Source organism: Cornus florida, unplaced genomic scaffold (genome assembly GCF_030987335.1).
Source record: "Cornus florida cultivar Cherokee Brave unplaced genomic scaffold, ASM3098733v1 CherokeeBrave_3.0.0_Hap2_Chr02, whole genome shotgun sequence".
Taxonomy (NCBI): Eukaryota; Viridiplantae; Streptophyta; class Magnoliopsida; order Cornales; family Cornaceae; genus Cornus; species Cornus florida.
In genome coordinates this window covers 12,306,073-12,324,369 of record NW_026775572.1, presented here as the reverse complement: position 1 = coordinate 12,324,369, position 18,297 = coordinate 12,306,073, and the positions used below count along the sequence as shown (strand labels likewise).

Here is an 18,297-nt window from a genome sequence, read left to right as displayed (position 1 = left end):
ATATGGCTTGCACGGTGATAAAATGCCTGAGTTGTTTCTTTCATAGCCATAGTACCTTCCACTTCAATTTTCCTCTTTCGTGTAATGTGGTGTTTGAAGTGCCAAGGCACTTGGAAAGCTCCTTTTCATTATAACTTATATAAGAAAGAGCTGTATATGGTTATTCCGTGCATAATCAAGTATAGCAAGGACTTAAAGATCTGTTTCAAGAGTTTAGGGTCCTGAAAATGGACAAAAATGTCAATCAACTGAATTTTCTCGTGCCTTTCCATTTTTAAGGTCTTTAAGACCAAATTCTGTAATAAAGAAATTAAATCTAGTAAATTTTTTATGCACCAAGGATTGGGGGTAGTGTTGATACCTATTCTCCTTTCAAAAAAAAAAAAAAGGTTCAAATTAGAGTTCCTTTGCTTCTTTAGGATTGACCGTTAACTTACATCTATTTCAATAACCATCCATCTAACATTAGGCCAAGTCATAGAAAGAGAACTAAAAATAATGGAAATCTATTTTAATCAATTTCTTAAAGTGAGTGAATAGCTTTCCATTAATTAGCTCCTTGAACCACCTTTGCTCTTGGTTTTAGTTTGGCAGCAGCTAGGAGTATTATGAAAGTTGTTCTACCAAAAGAAAAAAATATATAAAAAATAACCGCCGCGTTTGAAGCTTATATTTGTACACAAAGAACATGTCCTTATAGCTTTTTGTTTGGAGATTACAAATTGCCCACAACAGAACTCCCCCATCTCCTCCCTTTGAGGGAGAAGGAATTATACCATCCGACCAATGGCTCATTGGTACTGTGTATAGTTGCATAGCAACTCAAAGTAAAGTTCATGGATTGCCGTAAAAGACGAACCATGATAGCCTTTATATATATATATATATATATAACTAGTGGTGGTTTATGTGGCAAGCATGATGGGGACAGATGGCTGGCTATGTGCACTGGCAAGACGTGTTTGCCACTAATGTTAGAATTTATGAAAGGAATTCAAAAAGATGCAAAGGTGAATCCTTGTGGCTGCAATCAATCCACACACTCTTTCAATACATCATCCCTGTATCAGTAAAAAATATGGTAGGTAAAACTTAAAAGAAAAAAAGAAAAAAGGATTCACCATTGAAGGGTATCATGGGAAATCATGGTTTAAGAGATCTCTCTGTTAAGACTTGCACAGACAATAGAAATCAAGATGCGGGAAGTTCTTGTGTGATGTGTACATGGTGTCTCAACTTCAGATTGATTGTGTACATGATTAACTATCATATGCACACGATTGGCATCTTCTTTAAACATAATCATGCAACTTTTTGTTCGGCTTTTGTTCCGAGTAATCCAGCTAACAGTAATTGCCACCAAAAGAAATACAATATCACCTTGCAGTAAAACTTTTTCCTTTTAGCTTTCATAAATACAAATGCAATTCAACTTGATGCTACAAAACAACAGGTGACATGATATTACAGGTTCTCTTCCTCTGATTTTGTTTCCCAACAAAAATGTGAATTGCGGGAAGTATCAACTTCTCTCAATTGCCAAATTCCAGATTTTGGTCTCATACCTGAGATAAGTAGTTAAGGAGAACACTGCTACGCACACCACTAGCTAGCGTTGAAATATAAGAAAAGCTTCAATTTCTGCAGAAGGATCCCGTGGGTACCATAAGGAGGCTTACTACTCATGATCCAGTCCTTCTCAAGAAGTCCTGCTTTAGCAGCACTGAGCATCTCATCATGGAAAGTAGACAAGATGCAGTAAATAGAAGTCCTCAGAATGTCAGCCATACAATATGCTTTCGAGTACTGAGGGTTTCGTATCCTTTTTCCAGTGCCACCAAAACCCACATCACTCCTTCCTGTGCTCACTGTTGCAAATTTCATAAAAGTCGGACCCGTCACAAGATTTGGGGATTGCAAGTTGATCTTCTTCCCCATAAATGTTTCAACAGCAAGCAAGCAGGACAATAGCGTTGAGATAACAGCCGCATTGCTACCAGAGAGTTGAGCAACCCCAAATCGGTCCTCCTTGTGTGAGTGAGCTGTAAGTGAAGAGCTCGCCCGGGCACACCATGCACATAGCTGCATAAAAGTAGGCAAACATTATTAGCTTCTTTAATTAGCACAGAAACATAACACGGTTCTTTCCTCTCTCTCAACGTTCACACTTTCATTGTGGAAATGCCATTATAACTGATCTTTAAGCACGTTAATATTTATAGCTTTAAGACCTCTTTCAATGGTAACTTCTTAAAATGTGCCATTTTGCACTTTTATCATCAATATCTCTAGCCAAGGTGGCGGAATAAATTTGGGCAAGAGTTATTTCCACCCTTTCCTCTCATATTACTATGACTTGAATTTGAGTAACCAATCTAGCATCATCTCTGTTTTTTCATTGTTCTTTCTGACAAGGGGAATGGAATAATTCTATACAACCGGATGGACAAAAAACATTGAAAATTGGCATAAAAAAGAATGGTTTGTTCTTCCTTTTAAAAGGAGACACTCTAGAAAGATCACAGACTAAAATCAGAGTTCAGAAATAAGGTTCCTATATTGAAAATCGACTCTATGTCAAGGCCCAAACTACATCACCTCCATAACACAACTAAGTATAATGTCACGGACTTGAACCTTTTCAAACTACCGTGCGGCCTTAGACACTTTCAAGCCCCCTTGAAGCGCTAAGTCAGCCTACCCGAGTGTGCTAGCTTAGTGAAGACTAAGGCTAGACAAGTGTTTTGCTTACTTGGGTGTGTAGGAAGAGGTTAGGCAAGTGAGCAAGAGAGTTTGGGAATGTATAGAACTTGTATTGCTTGAGAGGAGAGATTACAACTTGGTTGCTTGGTGAGGAGCAAATGAACTCCCACCTCCTATTTATAGGTCTTTGGCCTTACAAGAACATTCTAGATGTGTACAAATGTGTGGCCTAGATTTAGTGTCTAGAATCTTCCAGAAATATCTACACAACTCTAGAACTATCTACTATGTACAAGACAAGTCTAGAGAATTCTAGAGAATTCTATGCAACTCTAGACAAGTCTAGAAAAGGCTAGACAACTCCACACTAATCTAGAGAATTCCAAAAAGTTCCATACTTGTGTAGAGAAGTCTAGAAAGCTCCAATCCATGCAGGCTCCATGTCATCATCTGCTGGGCGCCTGCGTGGCATAGCCTCTTGGTAGTGGGGTGTGACATTCTCCCCCACCTAAGCTCGCGACGCCCTCGTCGCGTCTTCTTGCTTGAACCGCTGGATATGCTCTGCAAACTGCCATAGTGTATCCTCGTGCTCCCAGCTCGCCTCGCTATCTGGCAGGTTCTTCCATTTCACTAAATACTCTGTATATTTGGGCACACCTCTCCTGCTCATCACACGATCTGCAAGGATGCAATCAACTTCCTTATTAAAGGATGTGACAACGGCCGTGGGTGCCCTATGCGATATGCCCCGAGTATGGTCTTCCGTGTCTTCATGATAAGGCTTGAGCATGCTGACATGGAAGACTGGATGTATCTTCAACTTGGGTGGAAGCTCCACCATGTAGGAGACCTTGCCCACCCGCTTGACGATGGGGAACGGGCCCTCGTACTTCCTTACTAGTCCCTTATGCACGCTCCGGAAGGACTTGAATTGTTGGGGTAGTAGCTTAACCATCACCTGGTCTCCCACTATGTACTCCTCCCGCCTTCGCTTGGTGTCGGCCCATTTCTTCATCTTCTTTGCCGCCTTGTCAAGGTACGCCCTAGCCAAGTCAGACTGCTCATGCCACCTCTTGGCAAATTTGTAGGCCGCCGGACTCTTACCATCGCAAGTTGAAGCAATGGCGTTGGGTGTCATAGGCTGTCGTCCGGTGACAACCTCAAATGGACTATGATTGGTAGCCTCACTCCGCTGCAAGTTGTAAGAAAACTGTGCCACCCCAAGGAGTTTGGCCCAATCTCGCTGATTAGCACTCACATAGTGCCTCAAATAAAGCTCCAGGAGAGCGTTGATGCGCTCTATCTGCCCATCTGATTGGGGGTGGAAACTCGTAGAGAAGTTGAGATCCGTCCCCATCTTCTTGAAGAGTCCCGTCCAAAATCTACCCGTGAAATGCGGGTCTCTATCACTGACAATATTCTGCGGAACTCCCCAAAGCTTGACCACATGGTCAACAAATAACTCTGCTGCCCTCTCTGCTGTGCAGTCTGCTGGTGCGGGTATGAAGGTGGCATACTTGCTGAACCGATCTACCACCACTATAATGCTCCCGCAACCCTCTGACTTGGGTAAGCAAGTGATGAAATCCATAGAGACGCTCTCCCAAGGTCTCTCCGGAATAGGCAGTGGCTCTAGTAGGCCTGCAGGATGCTGTTGCTCAATCTTATCTTGTTGGCACACAAGACAAGTTCTCACATATGTCTCCACGTCATCTCGCATCCGAGGCCAATAGTAAGAATCTTCAAGGAGTGCTAGTGTGCGCCGCATACCTGGGTGACCAGCCCATTTGGTGTCGTGGCACTCCCGTATTAGCTCCTTCCGCAAGTTGCCCCACCTGGGCACAAAGAGTCGGTCCCCTGTAGTGAGAAGTAAATCATCCCTTAGCCAAAAGCGCCGAGTCTTCCCTTCCTTAGCTAGCTGAATAAGGCTTTTGGCTAGAGGGTCATGCTGCAACCCTTCTTTGATTCGCTCCACAAGAGAGTGCTGGGGCCGACTAATAGCTGCGAGCTCGGCCTTGCGACTAAGTGCATCCGCCACAACATTGGCCTTGCCCGGCTTATATTCGAAATGGTAAGTGAACTCCGCTAGGAAGTCCTGCCAACGAGCTTGCTTGGGGCTAAGCTTCTTCTGTGTCTGGAAGTAGCTGGTGGCAACATTATCCGTCTTGATCACAAATTGTGCCCCGAGCAAGTAGTGCCTCCAAGTACGTAGGCAATGGATGACCGCCGTCATTTCTTTCTCTTGCACAGTATAGCGCCGCTCAGTGTCATTAAGCTTGCGGCTCTCATAAGCTATGGGGTGTTCTTCCTGCATCAACACGCCCCCAATAGCGAAGTCTGATGCATCCGTGTGCACCTCATATGGCTTGGAATGGTCAGGCAAGCTAAGTACCGGCTCCTCCGTAACTGCCCTCTTCAAGTCATCAAATGCCCCCTGGCACGACTCTGTCCAACTCCAAGCACGCGCCTTCTTGAGAAGGTCTGTCAATGGGGCTGCTCTCGCCGAGTAACCCTTGATAAAGTGGCGGTAGTAGTTGACAAGCCCAAGGAATGAGCGTAGCTCTGTCACCTTAGTGGGCGGCTCCCACTCTTGAATGGCCCTCACCTTTGCCTCATCCATCATCAACTTGCCATCCCGTATCTTATGCCCTAGGAACAACACCTCCTCTTGGGCAAATGAGCATTTCTCCGTCTTCACATATAGGTCGTTCTCCCGTAGGACTTGGAAGACCGCCCTCAAGTGCTGCACGTGCTCCTCTAGAGTGGTGCTATACACAACAATATCATCCAAGTACACCACCACAAAGCGATCCAAGTAGGGATGGAAGAACTTGTTCATCAAAGTACAAAAAGTAGCAGGTGCATTGGCGAGGCCAAACGGCATAACAAGAAACTCATAAGAGCCATACCTCGTCACACACGTAGTCTTAGGCTCATCCCCGTCCGCTATCCGCACCTGGTAGTACCCCGAGCGCAAGTCAAGCTTAGTGAAGTAGCGTGCTCCACCAAGCTGATCAAAGAGATCGGCAATGAGAGGAATGGGGTACTTGTTTTTGATAGTCACCTTGTTGAGCGCCCGGTAGTCGATGCACATGCGCAAAGACCCGTCCTTCTTCCTCTGGAACAGCACCGGTGCGCCATATGGGGCCTTCGATGGTCGAATATAGCCCGCCTCTAACAGTTCCTTAAGTTGCCTCCGTAACTCCTCCAACTCTGGGGGTGCCATCCGATAGGGCACCAAAGCAGGGGGTTTAGAACCCAGTTCCAGCTCAATCTTATGATCCACCTCCCTCCTAGGTGGAAGCTTCTTGGGCAGCTCCTTAGGCATCACATCCGTGTACTCGTCTAGTACGGCTCGTATCTCCTTAGGCACCTCTTCTTGTGTGGAAGGGACTAGCTCATCATCGGGTGTCTCCAGTAACGTAGCAAGGTAGCTAGTCTCTCCCTTCTTGAAGCCCTTCTTGAACTGCATAGCTGACAAAGCTTGGGCTTCCAACTTGGCGCCTCGCTCCACCGGCACCATGCATGCTGTGTTGCCTTCCATAATACACATAGTGTTAGCAAAAGGAATGGGGAAGGCTCTCACCTTGTCTAAGAACTCCAACCCAAGGACTAGTTTGAAGTCGTCCATGAGTACCACCGATAGATCTATGTGGCCACCCCACTCGCCAATGCATGCTTGGACGCCGTGTGCCATGCCATGTATAGCCTTTGCCGACGAGTTAACTGCCTTCATGGAGCCCCCTTCTTTGCTATACTTGAGGCCCAACCTCTTAGCCTCGTCAAGGCTCACAAAGTTGTGGGATGCACCCGTGTCTACCAAAGCACGTGTGGGTGTCCCATTGATGCTCGCCTCCACGAACATTAGCCCTTTAGCCGCCGCCTTAGGGACTTCAGTTTTAGCCTTGATGGCATTAAGGATTTGCAGTGAACCCATCTGCGCCTCCTCCTGTTGTTGTTCTTCATAGCGGCTCGTCATGGCATTGAGGGTCTTCCGCTTTGGGCAATCTCGTACCCAATGTGGTCCATCACATATGAAGCAAGAACCCTTAGGCTTGGGTGCTCCTTCCTTGTTCTCCCTTCCCTCTTTGCCTCCATGGCCACCACCTGGCTTACGGGACCAATCCTTGTGGGGTGCAGCACCCTTGTCTCCCCCACCTTTGCCGGCATACCTCCCCTTGTCTTTGTCTTTGTCTTTTGGCTTGGACGAGGGTTCCTTCTTGAAGCTGAAATCAATAAAGGACTCCGCCTCTGCAATAGCTGTGGCAAGGTCTTGCACGTTGCGCCGCCTCAACTCCGTCTTAGCCCACAACTGCAATCCATCCATGAAGAAGAAAAGAGAGTCCTTGTCGGATAGATCCGGGATCTCAAGAGTCAAGTTAGTGAATTCCTTCACATAGTCCCGAATCGACCCAACCTGTTTTAGCCTTCGGAGTCTGCCCCTAGCTTCATCCTCGGCATTCTCAGGATAGAAATGCTTCTTAATTTCCCTAGTGAAATCAGCCCAAGTATCAATAGAGACCGTACCTTTGCCTATGTCACCATACTTTTTCCTCCACCATAGTATGGCATGGTCGGTGAGGTAGTGGGTCGCCGTGCGTATCTTGATGGTCTCATCGGTCATGCCCGTAGCCTCAAAGTATTGCTCCATGCTGAAGAGGAAGTTCTCCAACTCCCTCGCTACCTGGTTCCCACCATAGCACTTAGGCTTGGGAATATCAACCCGGGGTGCTACTACCCCCGTAGTAGCTGTGCCGGACGCCACCGCCCGTTTGCACAATGTCCAGTCCGCTCGCATTTCCTCCATTTGCTCGCGGAAAGTGCCAAGCTCCTGATCAACATAGCCACGTAGGGTGGCGAACTCCCCCAACATAAGTTCTCGAAGTGCTTGGAGCTCCTGCCGAAAGTCACCACTTAAGGTATTGAGTGACCCTTTGACAGCATTCTGGACCTCAACATCCTCTGACTCCAGCCCATCCATGCGCTGGTGAGCATCCTCAAGCTGTTCCAACATGTTGGCTATGGACCCCTCCATCGTTGCCACCCGTGCCTCTAAGCCCGCCATGATGTCCTTCGACCTAGCCCTCGTCCTCACTCCGCCTGGAGGGGGATTTGTTTCCCTTCCACGTAGAGTCTCCTCTTGGGTGCCAGTCACGTCTGATAGCTCCGCCATAGCTTCCTCCACACAAGGTGTGACGCCTCACGACCTTAGCTCTGATACCAACTGTCATAGACTTGAACCTTTTCAAGCTACCGTGCAGCCTTAGACACTTTCAAGCCCCCTTGAAGTGCTAAGTCAGCCTACCCGAGTGTGCTAGCTTAGTGAAGACTAAGGCTAGACAAGTGTTTTGCTTACTTGGGTGTGTAGGAAGAGGTTAGGCAAGTGAGCAAGAGAGTTTGGGAATGTATAGAACTTGTATTGCTTGAGAGGAGAGATTACAACTTAGTTGCTTGGTGAGGAGCAAATGAACTCCCACCTCCTATTTATAGGCCTTTGGCCTTACAAGAACATTCTAGATGTGTACAAATGTGTGGCCTAGATTTAGTGTCTAGAATCTTCCAGAAATATCTACACAACTCTAGAACTATCTACTATGTACAAGACAAGTCTAGAGAATTCTAGAGAATTCTATGCAACTCTAGACAAGTCTAGAAAAGGCTAGACAACTCCACACTAATCTAGAGAATTCCAAAAAGTTCCATACTTGTGTAGAGAAGTCTAGAAAGCTCCAGTCCATGCAGGCTCCATGTCATCATCTGCTGGGCGTCTGCGTGGCGCCTGCGTGGCATAGCCTCTTGGTAGTGGGGTGTGACAATAAGCTTCACAAAATATAAAGCTGTCTAGCTGTACTGAATATTTCAACTTCACACAATATTTGCTGTTAAATCCATGTTGAATGTATCATCCAAATTTGTAAATAGTGAATCGTTAAAAATAATAAGAACCGTAGGGTTTAATTAAACTAATACATAATCTTAGGAACACAATGAATTGACAATACAGGTTCTCATTTCCCCCACACCATCTGAGTAAGTTATATTGACAATCATAACTGAAACAACCACATACTGAAGCACAAAAGGCAAAATTACATCTGGATAGAGAGCAAGAAACACATATACCATAACATTATACTATAATATAAACATGTAAGAGGAATCAGTTCTGTTATAAGTGTGACTAAACCTATTCCTTCCCCAAATTTGGAATTCCTTCGGTACGCTCAAGTTATAGTATGGGGCTAGGAGGATGCTTTGAGAGGTGGAACAATCGAGAGGGTATTTTCAATGTGAGATCTCAGTACAAGGTGCTTAAGAGAGGTGGGTGAGAGGGCTTTTCTTAGGAAATCTTTAGACGGACGACAGTTCTTGGGGACATTTGACCTTAGATAGCTTGTTGAAGAGGAGATACATTATAGTCAATTAGTGTTGCTTGTGTAAAAAGGGATGGAGAGAGAGTCATCTTTTGCTGCATTGGGTTGATGGATATCTGCGGAAACTTCTGCGCTTACTCTTTTTTGGGGGTGGATGATACCCGAGACTGGTGGGTAGCATGAGCTTGCCGGCTCAAGAAGTTAAAAAGACTGGGAGGAGAGTCAGTACTGTGTGACAGACAGCTCCACTATGTCTATGGTGGAAAAGATACAATGACAGGAGTCACAGGAAGAGTAGATCCTTTGTAGGTGTGGGATTCCCTATTTATTTCAGGATCACAGGAGCTATTTTATTTGTACGTTATTCTATAAGAGCATTTGGATGGGATAAGAGTATAATTATTAAATTTGCCTACTAGCATAGCATATGCATTGCGTAATGCATCCGTTAGGTGCCTTTCTAATGAATATTTTACTTATTAAAGAAAATGGATATGCATATTCTATCTGCACCCTTTATTCAACTGTCCGAACATGACCTGAATATTGAGAGGCGGAGATCCCCTGAAGGATGTAATAAAGTAGTACATAAGGAAAAATTATTTGACCATTGTCCACTACTACTATAAACATAAAGAAGATCAAGAAATCCTCTGCAGACGGTAGAGTGTCCTTTAATAACAAATCAATAGGAGTAAATCAATCCTCTAGACAGGGAGCAACCTAGAGGATGTAAAGTGGCACAAGATGTTCAGAGTAAAGATAACATACATTTAAAAATCAGAACTGAGAAAATCAACATATGAATTCCCTAAATTTGCAGACAGAAGACTGCCAAATAAACATGACAATAGGACCTGAATACAGGTGTCCTGTTCTACCCAAGAGATGTATGACAGCACAAACAAGAAATCATAAAGGCAACAGTAAGATAAACAAAGGGAAAAGAAAGAATTAAACATACATTGAGATTAATTCGTGTGGAAAGCAAGAATTATATGTGCTAATAATAATCCGAATACCTATTTAACAATGAATTTAGTACCTGCAAGTCATTAAATGGTTCATAGAATCTTGAGTATAGTTGTGAATTCGTTGGTGACTGTAACTGATGAGATAATTGTAAGGATTTCTCAACTGAAGAACCATCCAAACCTTCACCCAACTTCAATGCTAGTTGTTCTAGGGGCTTCAAGCATACAGCTATAACTCTTTTGTAAGTATCTCCGGTTTCCTCAAAGAAGGCAGCTCTACGCCAAGTATCAACATTACGTTCACAAACCATGCAGAGATCAAGATAAGCAAGATACTGCAGAAGAGATCTGGGCGGGCTACCCTCCAGTGCTGCAAGGAGAGGTTCACTTGGATTTGTTTCTGCTGCGGCTGATCCCTTTGGGGGTGCAAATATGAACCTTTTTGTATTTAGCACCTATATAACCACTCAAAAATGTCCATTAACACTAGAAATGATATTGAAGAACAATTCGAAATAGATGGTATCTTGTAATTTAAACTATCACCTAATGTACATGAGCTGATATGCAATGCCAGCTCATGTACTCTAGTATGCCCCTGATCTCTTGTACTCCAGTTTCTTTCTTCTTTTTTTAATGAAATCATCCCATTCAGGGAAAATATATATATATATATGCAATGCCTCTCTAAAGAATTGCAGCTAAATGGGTGTAAACAGGGATGGAAATTGCAATAGAACTGATTTTGAAGAACCAACCTGATGTAAATGATGGCTTAATTCCCAACAGAGAAAAACTATGAAACTTCCAACAAAAAAGATGATCTGCTCAGCCAAGAATTTTCCCATTGTAACTTGACCGGTAGACTCATTAGGCAGAAAAACTGTCAGCACAGCTGAGAAAAGGTAACCCACAGTTGAAAGCTTTAACGCTTTTCCAATAGCTGAAGGGATCCCCATCTTGAAGCTGAAGAAAGGAGGACGCTGTAGATATGAGCAATCAGAACTTAGTCACAAGCATGATCAATAAGAAACCAAATCACAATAAACTAAACTACAGTTCCAAATGACATGCATATAAATACAAGTGAGAACAACAAATTCCACAAAGAGGAAACAAATATGATGAATGTGAGTTGATAACTCTGAGATACAAAGTTAAAAAATTGATCATGAATGTTGATCATATGAACACATCAGTTGTAATAATAAAATGGGTATCATATCAGTCCAGCTACTAGCAACAGAAGGCCAGCAACATTATGGGCAAGTTATGCTAATGGTAGATCCAACTTGTGAACCCCAGCAGCAAATCAAACTATTCTCTCTCTAAATATTGTTAAAAGACATGCTTCAAAGTTGCACTGAATAATAGACGTATGCTTCCCAAAATCTCAAAACCTATGTTTCAAGGACTTTCAAATTAATGAAGTAGCCATGTCGGACGACTCTTTTAAGCATCAATCCTTTCCTATAAACATTTACTCATGTCTTTGTGTCTTGGCATTGGAGATTCTCATAAATCCATATGAATTTAGTCGTGTCTTAGTCCATATGAATTGCCTCAAAGCCACTCAATATACATAGTTCATTAACTTGAATAAGTATCTTATACTCAGAAGTTGTTGTAACATAAATAAAATCATAAAACAAAAATAGAATTCTCATTTTGGATGCTAAGACTGACTGCTAAAAGGAAAGGATTGATGTTTTGATTACTTATATGCTATGTTTGAAAGAACCGAATCAGCGGCATTGAAAGAGATTTGGTTAAAATTTTGAACTAAATTTACTTCAATCTCAAATCCAAAGTACAGATTCAGTGCTCCCAAAAGCAACAATAATGTTTTCGAGTATTCATGGCTTCTCACAAATGGAAAACTTGGCCCAAGTCTACAAAAGCCAATCCACCATATTAGGGTAGTTGAGATTCTCAGATATAAAGATTGCCCAAATTGAATTAAAGGCGGAGCATCAAAAGATTTAACCTAAAAGGAGGCACAAAACTAGCAAAAGACTGATACTGATAAACATATATAGATATAGACAGGCACACATACATACATACATACACAAAATGAAAGACCTAGAGAACAAACAAATACTAAAAGTCACCTGAATAATGGGGAACTCCAAAACCCATCGCCTCTTGAAGATATAATGCAACCCGTAAAAGAACCCAACGACCAAACCCCTAAACCCTAGTGTCCCCAAGAGGTACCGCGTCGGTAGTCCAGCAAAAGCGTCGCAGTTCCAGCAAACACAAACCACCGACAAAAAACCCGACCACGCAGACGAAGTCAAGAACAGAAGAAAACCCAAAGAAACCGTCGCCCGCCGACGAAAATCGGACGACGGGGATTGACCACCGGAGACGAAGATGAATCGGACGAGTCCGAGGGCGAGTTCCGACGGGGAAGCGGAGCAGTGGGGTTGCGGAGAAGCGACGGCGAAGACGGAGGCGGAGAAGAGGAGGAGAGAGAGGTTAAATAAGAGGAAAGCGAGGAAGCCTGAGAAAGAGGGAGAGAGAGGGTTTTGAGTGAAGTGTGAGAGAAGCAAGGATTTACATAGAAGGAAAATCGCTGTTGACTGAACCGATTGCCAAATTAGAAACCCTAGAAATCTATTCTTGATGAGCATGTCTCCATCTCCGACTCCACCCAGAGAGGACATCTCTTGAATTTCTTGAAAATATTTTTGAGACGTTGTGTGCGTTTCACTGCCTCCAAGCTACTGGCATTTCTGAGCTCTTTATAGGCGGGAACATCAGCGGCGCAAAAATAATAATAAGCATATTATAAGCACAAAGTGCCTAATGATATTGCTTGTCCAGACGTGCATATCAACTTTATAATTTAAATGAATAATTTTTTTTTTAATTGAATAATTAAGAAGTTTAAAAATCATTCTTTAAAATTGGTCTATCTCAAGAGTTGGAATCCTCTATGATATGAATCACTCAAGTATTTTATTTTTTCATGTAAATATGATTGAAAAAAAAAAAAATTTATAATGCCCCCTAAAGTTTTTACTTTCTAAATTTATCTCCTTAAACTTTTTATTTCTTCTCTCTTTCTCTTTAAATTCATTTAATTTCCTTACAACCAAATTAAATTTTCCCTTTCCAATCAAAACTTTAATTTTTTACTCTTTGTTTTTTCCATTTTCTTTCAAGTTCTCTTATTTTTCTTTTCTTTTTCTCATATTTGTCAAGTATTCATTTGTTAAATTCAGACATTACAATGTGATGGCTTGTAACTAGGTCATCATCTACGAAGATCAATATAAACTTGGACAACACTTGGTGCTTGAGCATCCCGAGTAACTCAAGTTCCAATCCATCATGTGTTGATGTGTGTACGCGCGCATATACAAGTTACAAGGGTAGCCCTAGTCTGTACAAAGCTCTAAAGGCCAAAGAAGCTTAAAGAGCCAAAAAGGAATAAGCAAAACACAACCATAGAGAAAGCAGCACTGGACAGCAAAACAGGCATCAATCAACAAGAGGAAGACAAATGGGAGAGAAACTGTAAGCCCCAAAATTACATTACCCCGGCCATCAGCACATTTGAAGAAGAGCCCACTCATGATGCAGCCACAGTCCTTGGGATACCGGGAATCCCTTCATCAACCACAACTTTAGTTTAACAATGTCTATAATTCTTTTTTTTGGAGAGAAACCACTGTTTGGTGTATTCTTTATTTTCTAAAAAGCAGAAAAAGATGTGTGACACAGATCATTTCCATGCCCTACAATCTCTTTCTCACACACAAACTAACAGATTTGATCATTGCCACAGGGTAATTTGATTAACCATGTTGATAAAGCCTGGTACACCTCTCCATCCATAACCTCTCATTAAAAGATAGTCATAATATAGTGATACAGAACCGTGCAGTATATATATCTCAACAATATTAAACTGTTGCACGAGAGGATCCTAATTAGCAGTTCATTTTGATAAGCAATACATAATAACAGTACTCATTTTAGAGAGAGATTTACAAAAATTAGTTTACATGTCTAACAACGTGATCCTTGGGAGCAAGGCTTTATCTTTGCACTCCATCGCATTCAATCTAAATGCTAGACAATGGTGTATCTAGCTCATCAATACTGTCTTGTGTTTTGCTTATAGCCTTGGCGGAGCTCAGATCTGGGCTTTGCAACCTCAACAAATATTACCCTGCCATCCAGAAACTGCAAGAAAGTGGTTGAGGCTCATTTTATTGAAGGGTGATGACTGATTTCACATCTATAAATTAAAAGAACCCAGAGAGGGTTTACAGAACAGATTGATGAATTTGAAAAAATTAAATAATTACTTGAAAAATCATTTTCTCTTATTTAAAAGGAGAATTTAGAGTCAGAGACAACCATGCACCATCTTCTTCAGATATATAATAAAAAAAAAAAAAAAAACATTGGGGCTAAGCAATTTTAAGGTGCCTCTCTGAAAATATATTCAGAAGTTCACATATATAAAAGTAATCTCTGCTGCCACTCTCTGGGTCAGTTGAAAGAAGATAAATAGGAAAATTGTATGTTAAGGAGACTCCAAAACAAGTAAAGAATGATAAATAGTTACATTGGTTCTTTTTGGTGCCCGTGCATTCATGTGTTCTTATGTTCTTCTGATAACTCAGTGTTCAATAATATATTAATCTGATTTTCAAAGAGCCCGGTAGCCCATTGTAGTATTTAGTATCCTGCAGTTATTATGTTCTTCTGATAACTCGGTGTTCAATAATATATTTACAGGAAAAATGTCTGGTGAAATATATGCACAAAGCTTATCATCGTCAAGACAAGTAAATTAGTCTGTTTGGGGATTGAATATCCAACAGAAATGGCTGGATAAATTAGTCAATATTTTTAAGGAAGTAATTTGAGCTAACAAAAGCACTGGCATAGGAGAATGCATCACTTCTGAAAATTGAAATTAAAATTTCTCAATCAGGGGACTACTTTTTTTTTTTTTTTTGACAAGTCTCAACCAGGGGACAACTGTCGAGTCTGTTTATAAGAAGTATAAATATATATAGAGATCAGTTTAAGAAAAGCTGTATCACCCCTGGCCTTCAGTCTCAAATGAGGGTTAATCGAGTTGAGCACAATTAATAGTTTTCAGTTACAAACGCATAAATCCATTTCTCTCTCTCCTTTGAAGGTACAGGTTCCTTTAAGTAATTATAAGGTGATATGTATAACAATTTTCTTCCCTAATATTTTGTATTTCCTCCATGTTCTCCATATTATAGATATTTTAGATTAGGCCACCTCTTGTTTCACAAAAGAATAATGATATATACACACACGGAAAGAACCAAATCTAAACAATGAGAAAAAAAAAATTCTTATCCACACTAATTGCATATATACAAATCTGCAAATCAAGTAATTATAAGCTTTAGCAAATGTAGTACTATCTAATAATAACTATGCAAAAGTGTATTCATCTCTACAATACTACTACCTTTAACATACCTTCCCATGCATTCCCTCAATGGCTTTCTTAGATTCCTCTTCGGACGCATAACGCAGGAAAGCAAAGCCCCTTGGTCTATTCGCTATTCTATCCATCACCAGATTCACTATAAAAAAAATAGATACCTCTTTCAGAAACTGAAAATTAATAGACCAAACACCAAGTATATTGAAGGACTTCAAGGAAACAAGTTAGCTGAGAAGTCAACATTTACTGTTCAACCTTCAATGAGTTGGCCAAAGTTTTGAAAAGCATTTCTCAAGCTCTCTTCAGTAGTACGGAATGAGAGACCTGCGGGCAATAACAAGAACATTGATGCATCTAACAGGAGACAAATGAAATCCTGTCTTGTTTAAAGAAAGAATCTTGTTTTGTACAATGGATTCTATTTAAAAACTATAGAAAACTTTCAAGCAAGTAAAGACCAAGAAAACAAGAGTAACCAAATTGAAATCCAATCCTGCAAAAACAGAAAATTTTTAGAAAATGCCAAAGGTATGTCAGCCCAAGAAAACACTCCTAATCAAACTCATAGTAGGAAGTTAAAAAAGTAGAAAGAATTTGTAAAAGGAAAAACAAGGTTAAAAGAATGAAAACTTTCAAAAAAAATTCCAGCAAAGAAGAGTTTCCAATTTCTATATAGAATATGGAAACAACAAATCCCTAACGATAACAATATTACATGACTTTGTTACAAGGACTCTCCTATTTCCCTCAACTTACCCGTAGGCCGTATCGACAAGGCACAACGTGAGTATGGTTATGAAATATATGTCCGATACACAAAACCTAATCTGGCACTCCAAAACTTTACAAGTTGATGATGGAAGAAGAAGACAAAGCTCAAATTGTACTAAAGAAGGATTTCATAGATGAAAAACCCTTTTTTCACCACATTGTCCAGTTAATATTAATTTTAATTGAGCATACATTAAATATATACATATATATTATGCATTACGCTATTATTCAACAAAGCGAACATGTCATTGGATACATTCCAAATTCTAAATACATTGCAAGTTTTGGACATATTTCAAGCTAAACCAATGAAATATTTGCTATGAAGCAATAGAATTTTAAATAGCATGAGGAAGCAAAGTAGAAACCTTAATTTTTTGTTACACTTTCGAAAGACAAGCTCAACTTGACAAAACATTATTCAAATAATTTGAGCCAGCTATGTAATCACGCTTCACCAATCACCATCCCGGATGAATAAACTGGCGTATTTCAGAAAAAGCCACATGTTAATGTTTAGTAATGATATAGTTCCATTAGACCAACCAAACAAGTTAGATATTAGAAACTTAGTTAAAGTTATGAAGAAATGGTTTAAAATCAAAGATATGTAAGATAAATTGGATGATGTAAATTTAAGAAAAGTAGGAGTGGGGAAACGAAATCCTGAAGATTGATAAGTGGGAACTATCCAAGAGGGTATGCAGTTACCATCCATGAGTGATGAGTGACTAAAACTGTTAATATAAGTAATTGGTGAAACAATGAAGAAGTGGTTTTAACAACGATAATAAGGAACTAAATTATTTTTAGCAGAATCTAGTGTTTTTCTACTGAAGAAAAAATAGAACCATTGTCGCAATAAAATTAGAGACAGGGACAGAGCTAGAAATACAGAATATGTCATCATCAGCATTGCTTCTGCCAACACAGGTGCTAGGAGGAATAGAATGGATATAAAGAGCTAACAGTCTGCACAAAGTGACTACTCTTATATTCGGTTCTCGCATTTACTTGCCTGTGCATTTCAGCCAATCGAATTAGAGAATAAAAATAATAATAATAATAAACTAGCTACAAAATGGGATTTCACTACATTGTAATTGAGAGTGAAGAAAACCAATCCGAATCAGCAAACATGTTGATATAGTAGAGGGGTGCGTATGATAGAATTCATTATGGTGGAGTTGGCTGCCCATGGCTCCAAAGGAGAGAGAATGGAGTGAGAGAGGAAACTTATCACTCATTTATTTCTCTGGGTGCTCTCTCATTTTGCTTATCTACCATAAGGGATTTTTCCAATAGCCCGGTGTACCACACTCGAGCAAATTATAAAACCCAGAGCACAAATCTGCGAAAATCTGAAGAACTCATTTGTTCCAAATCTCCCTTCTAATTTGTATCTCTATCACACTATTGACAATAAAACAATAGGCTTAAGTTCTAAAATGTTCGTCACTGTAATCTTTCAGTCAAATTCTGAAAAAATGACCACCAATAAGCAGAAATAACATGTGTGTATGTGTGCAAAGAATCAATTACACTAACCAGCAATGACAATTCAACAAATTCACCGAATTGATATCATCGCCATTTCGGGAGAAAATAAGTAATGGAAAAACAAATGATGAATATATAGAGAGAGTGAGAGAGAGAGCTCACCGCTGACATAGAGCTTGGCAGAGGGATTGAAAGTAGTCTTTGGCGATGAAGAAGGAGAAGTAACACACGCTACAACAGCGAAACCATTGTATCGGAGTCGAGATTGGGATCGATTGAAACCTAAAGATAAGGAGGTTCTGGGACTATGAATATGCAGAGGACAATATTGTCTTTTTCTCTGAGTTGATGATGTCCAGGCATGAGAAACAGTGACAACTCTTGCTGCCATTGCCATCGATCTCCAAATCAAGCAGAGAGAAGAAGAGGAGGATTAGATAACAACGATAACTGTTTCAACTTTCACCTCGTTTCAAAAGGAGTTGAAAAAGCCCATGTGATAAGACCACTGGAGGCC

At 40.9% G+C, this 18,297-nt stretch overlaps 2 protein-coding genes across 2 annotated transcripts; both read right to left on the bottom strand.

The window, feature by feature from the left end:
* Nucleotides 1–1,288: 1,288 nt before the first annotated feature.
* LOC132293651 (uncharacterized) lies at nucleotides 1,289–12,829 on the bottom strand. The gene is made up of 4 exons (XM_059791204.1): nucleotides 12,166–12,829; nucleotides 10,810–11,034; nucleotides 10,123–10,506; nucleotides 1,289–2,082 (listed from the first exon to the last, which is right to left on the bottom strand). Exons 1-4 carry the CDS (start codon nucleotides 12,721–12,723, stop codon nucleotides 1,606–1,608), a joined length of 1,644 nt encoding a protein of 547 aa, XP_059647187.1. The 5' UTR covers nucleotides 12,724–12,829; the 3' UTR covers nucleotides 1,289–1,605.
* A 1,040-nt stretch (nucleotides 12,830–13,869) lies between these two features.
* Nucleotides 13,870–18,246, bottom strand: LOC132293650 (organelle RRM domain-containing protein 6, chloroplastic). The gene is made up of 4 exons (XM_059791203.1): nucleotides 17,943–18,246; nucleotides 15,762–15,830; nucleotides 15,539–15,645; nucleotides 13,870–14,251 (listed from the first exon to the last, which is right to left on the bottom strand). The coding sequence occupies exons 1-4, from the start codon at nucleotides 18,175–18,177 to the stop codon at nucleotides 14,162–14,164; spliced, it is 501 nt and encodes a 166-aa protein (XP_059647186.1). The 5' UTR covers nucleotides 18,178–18,246; the 3' UTR covers nucleotides 13,870–14,161.
* Between the last annotated feature and the right edge of the window lie 51 nt (nucleotides 18,247–18,297).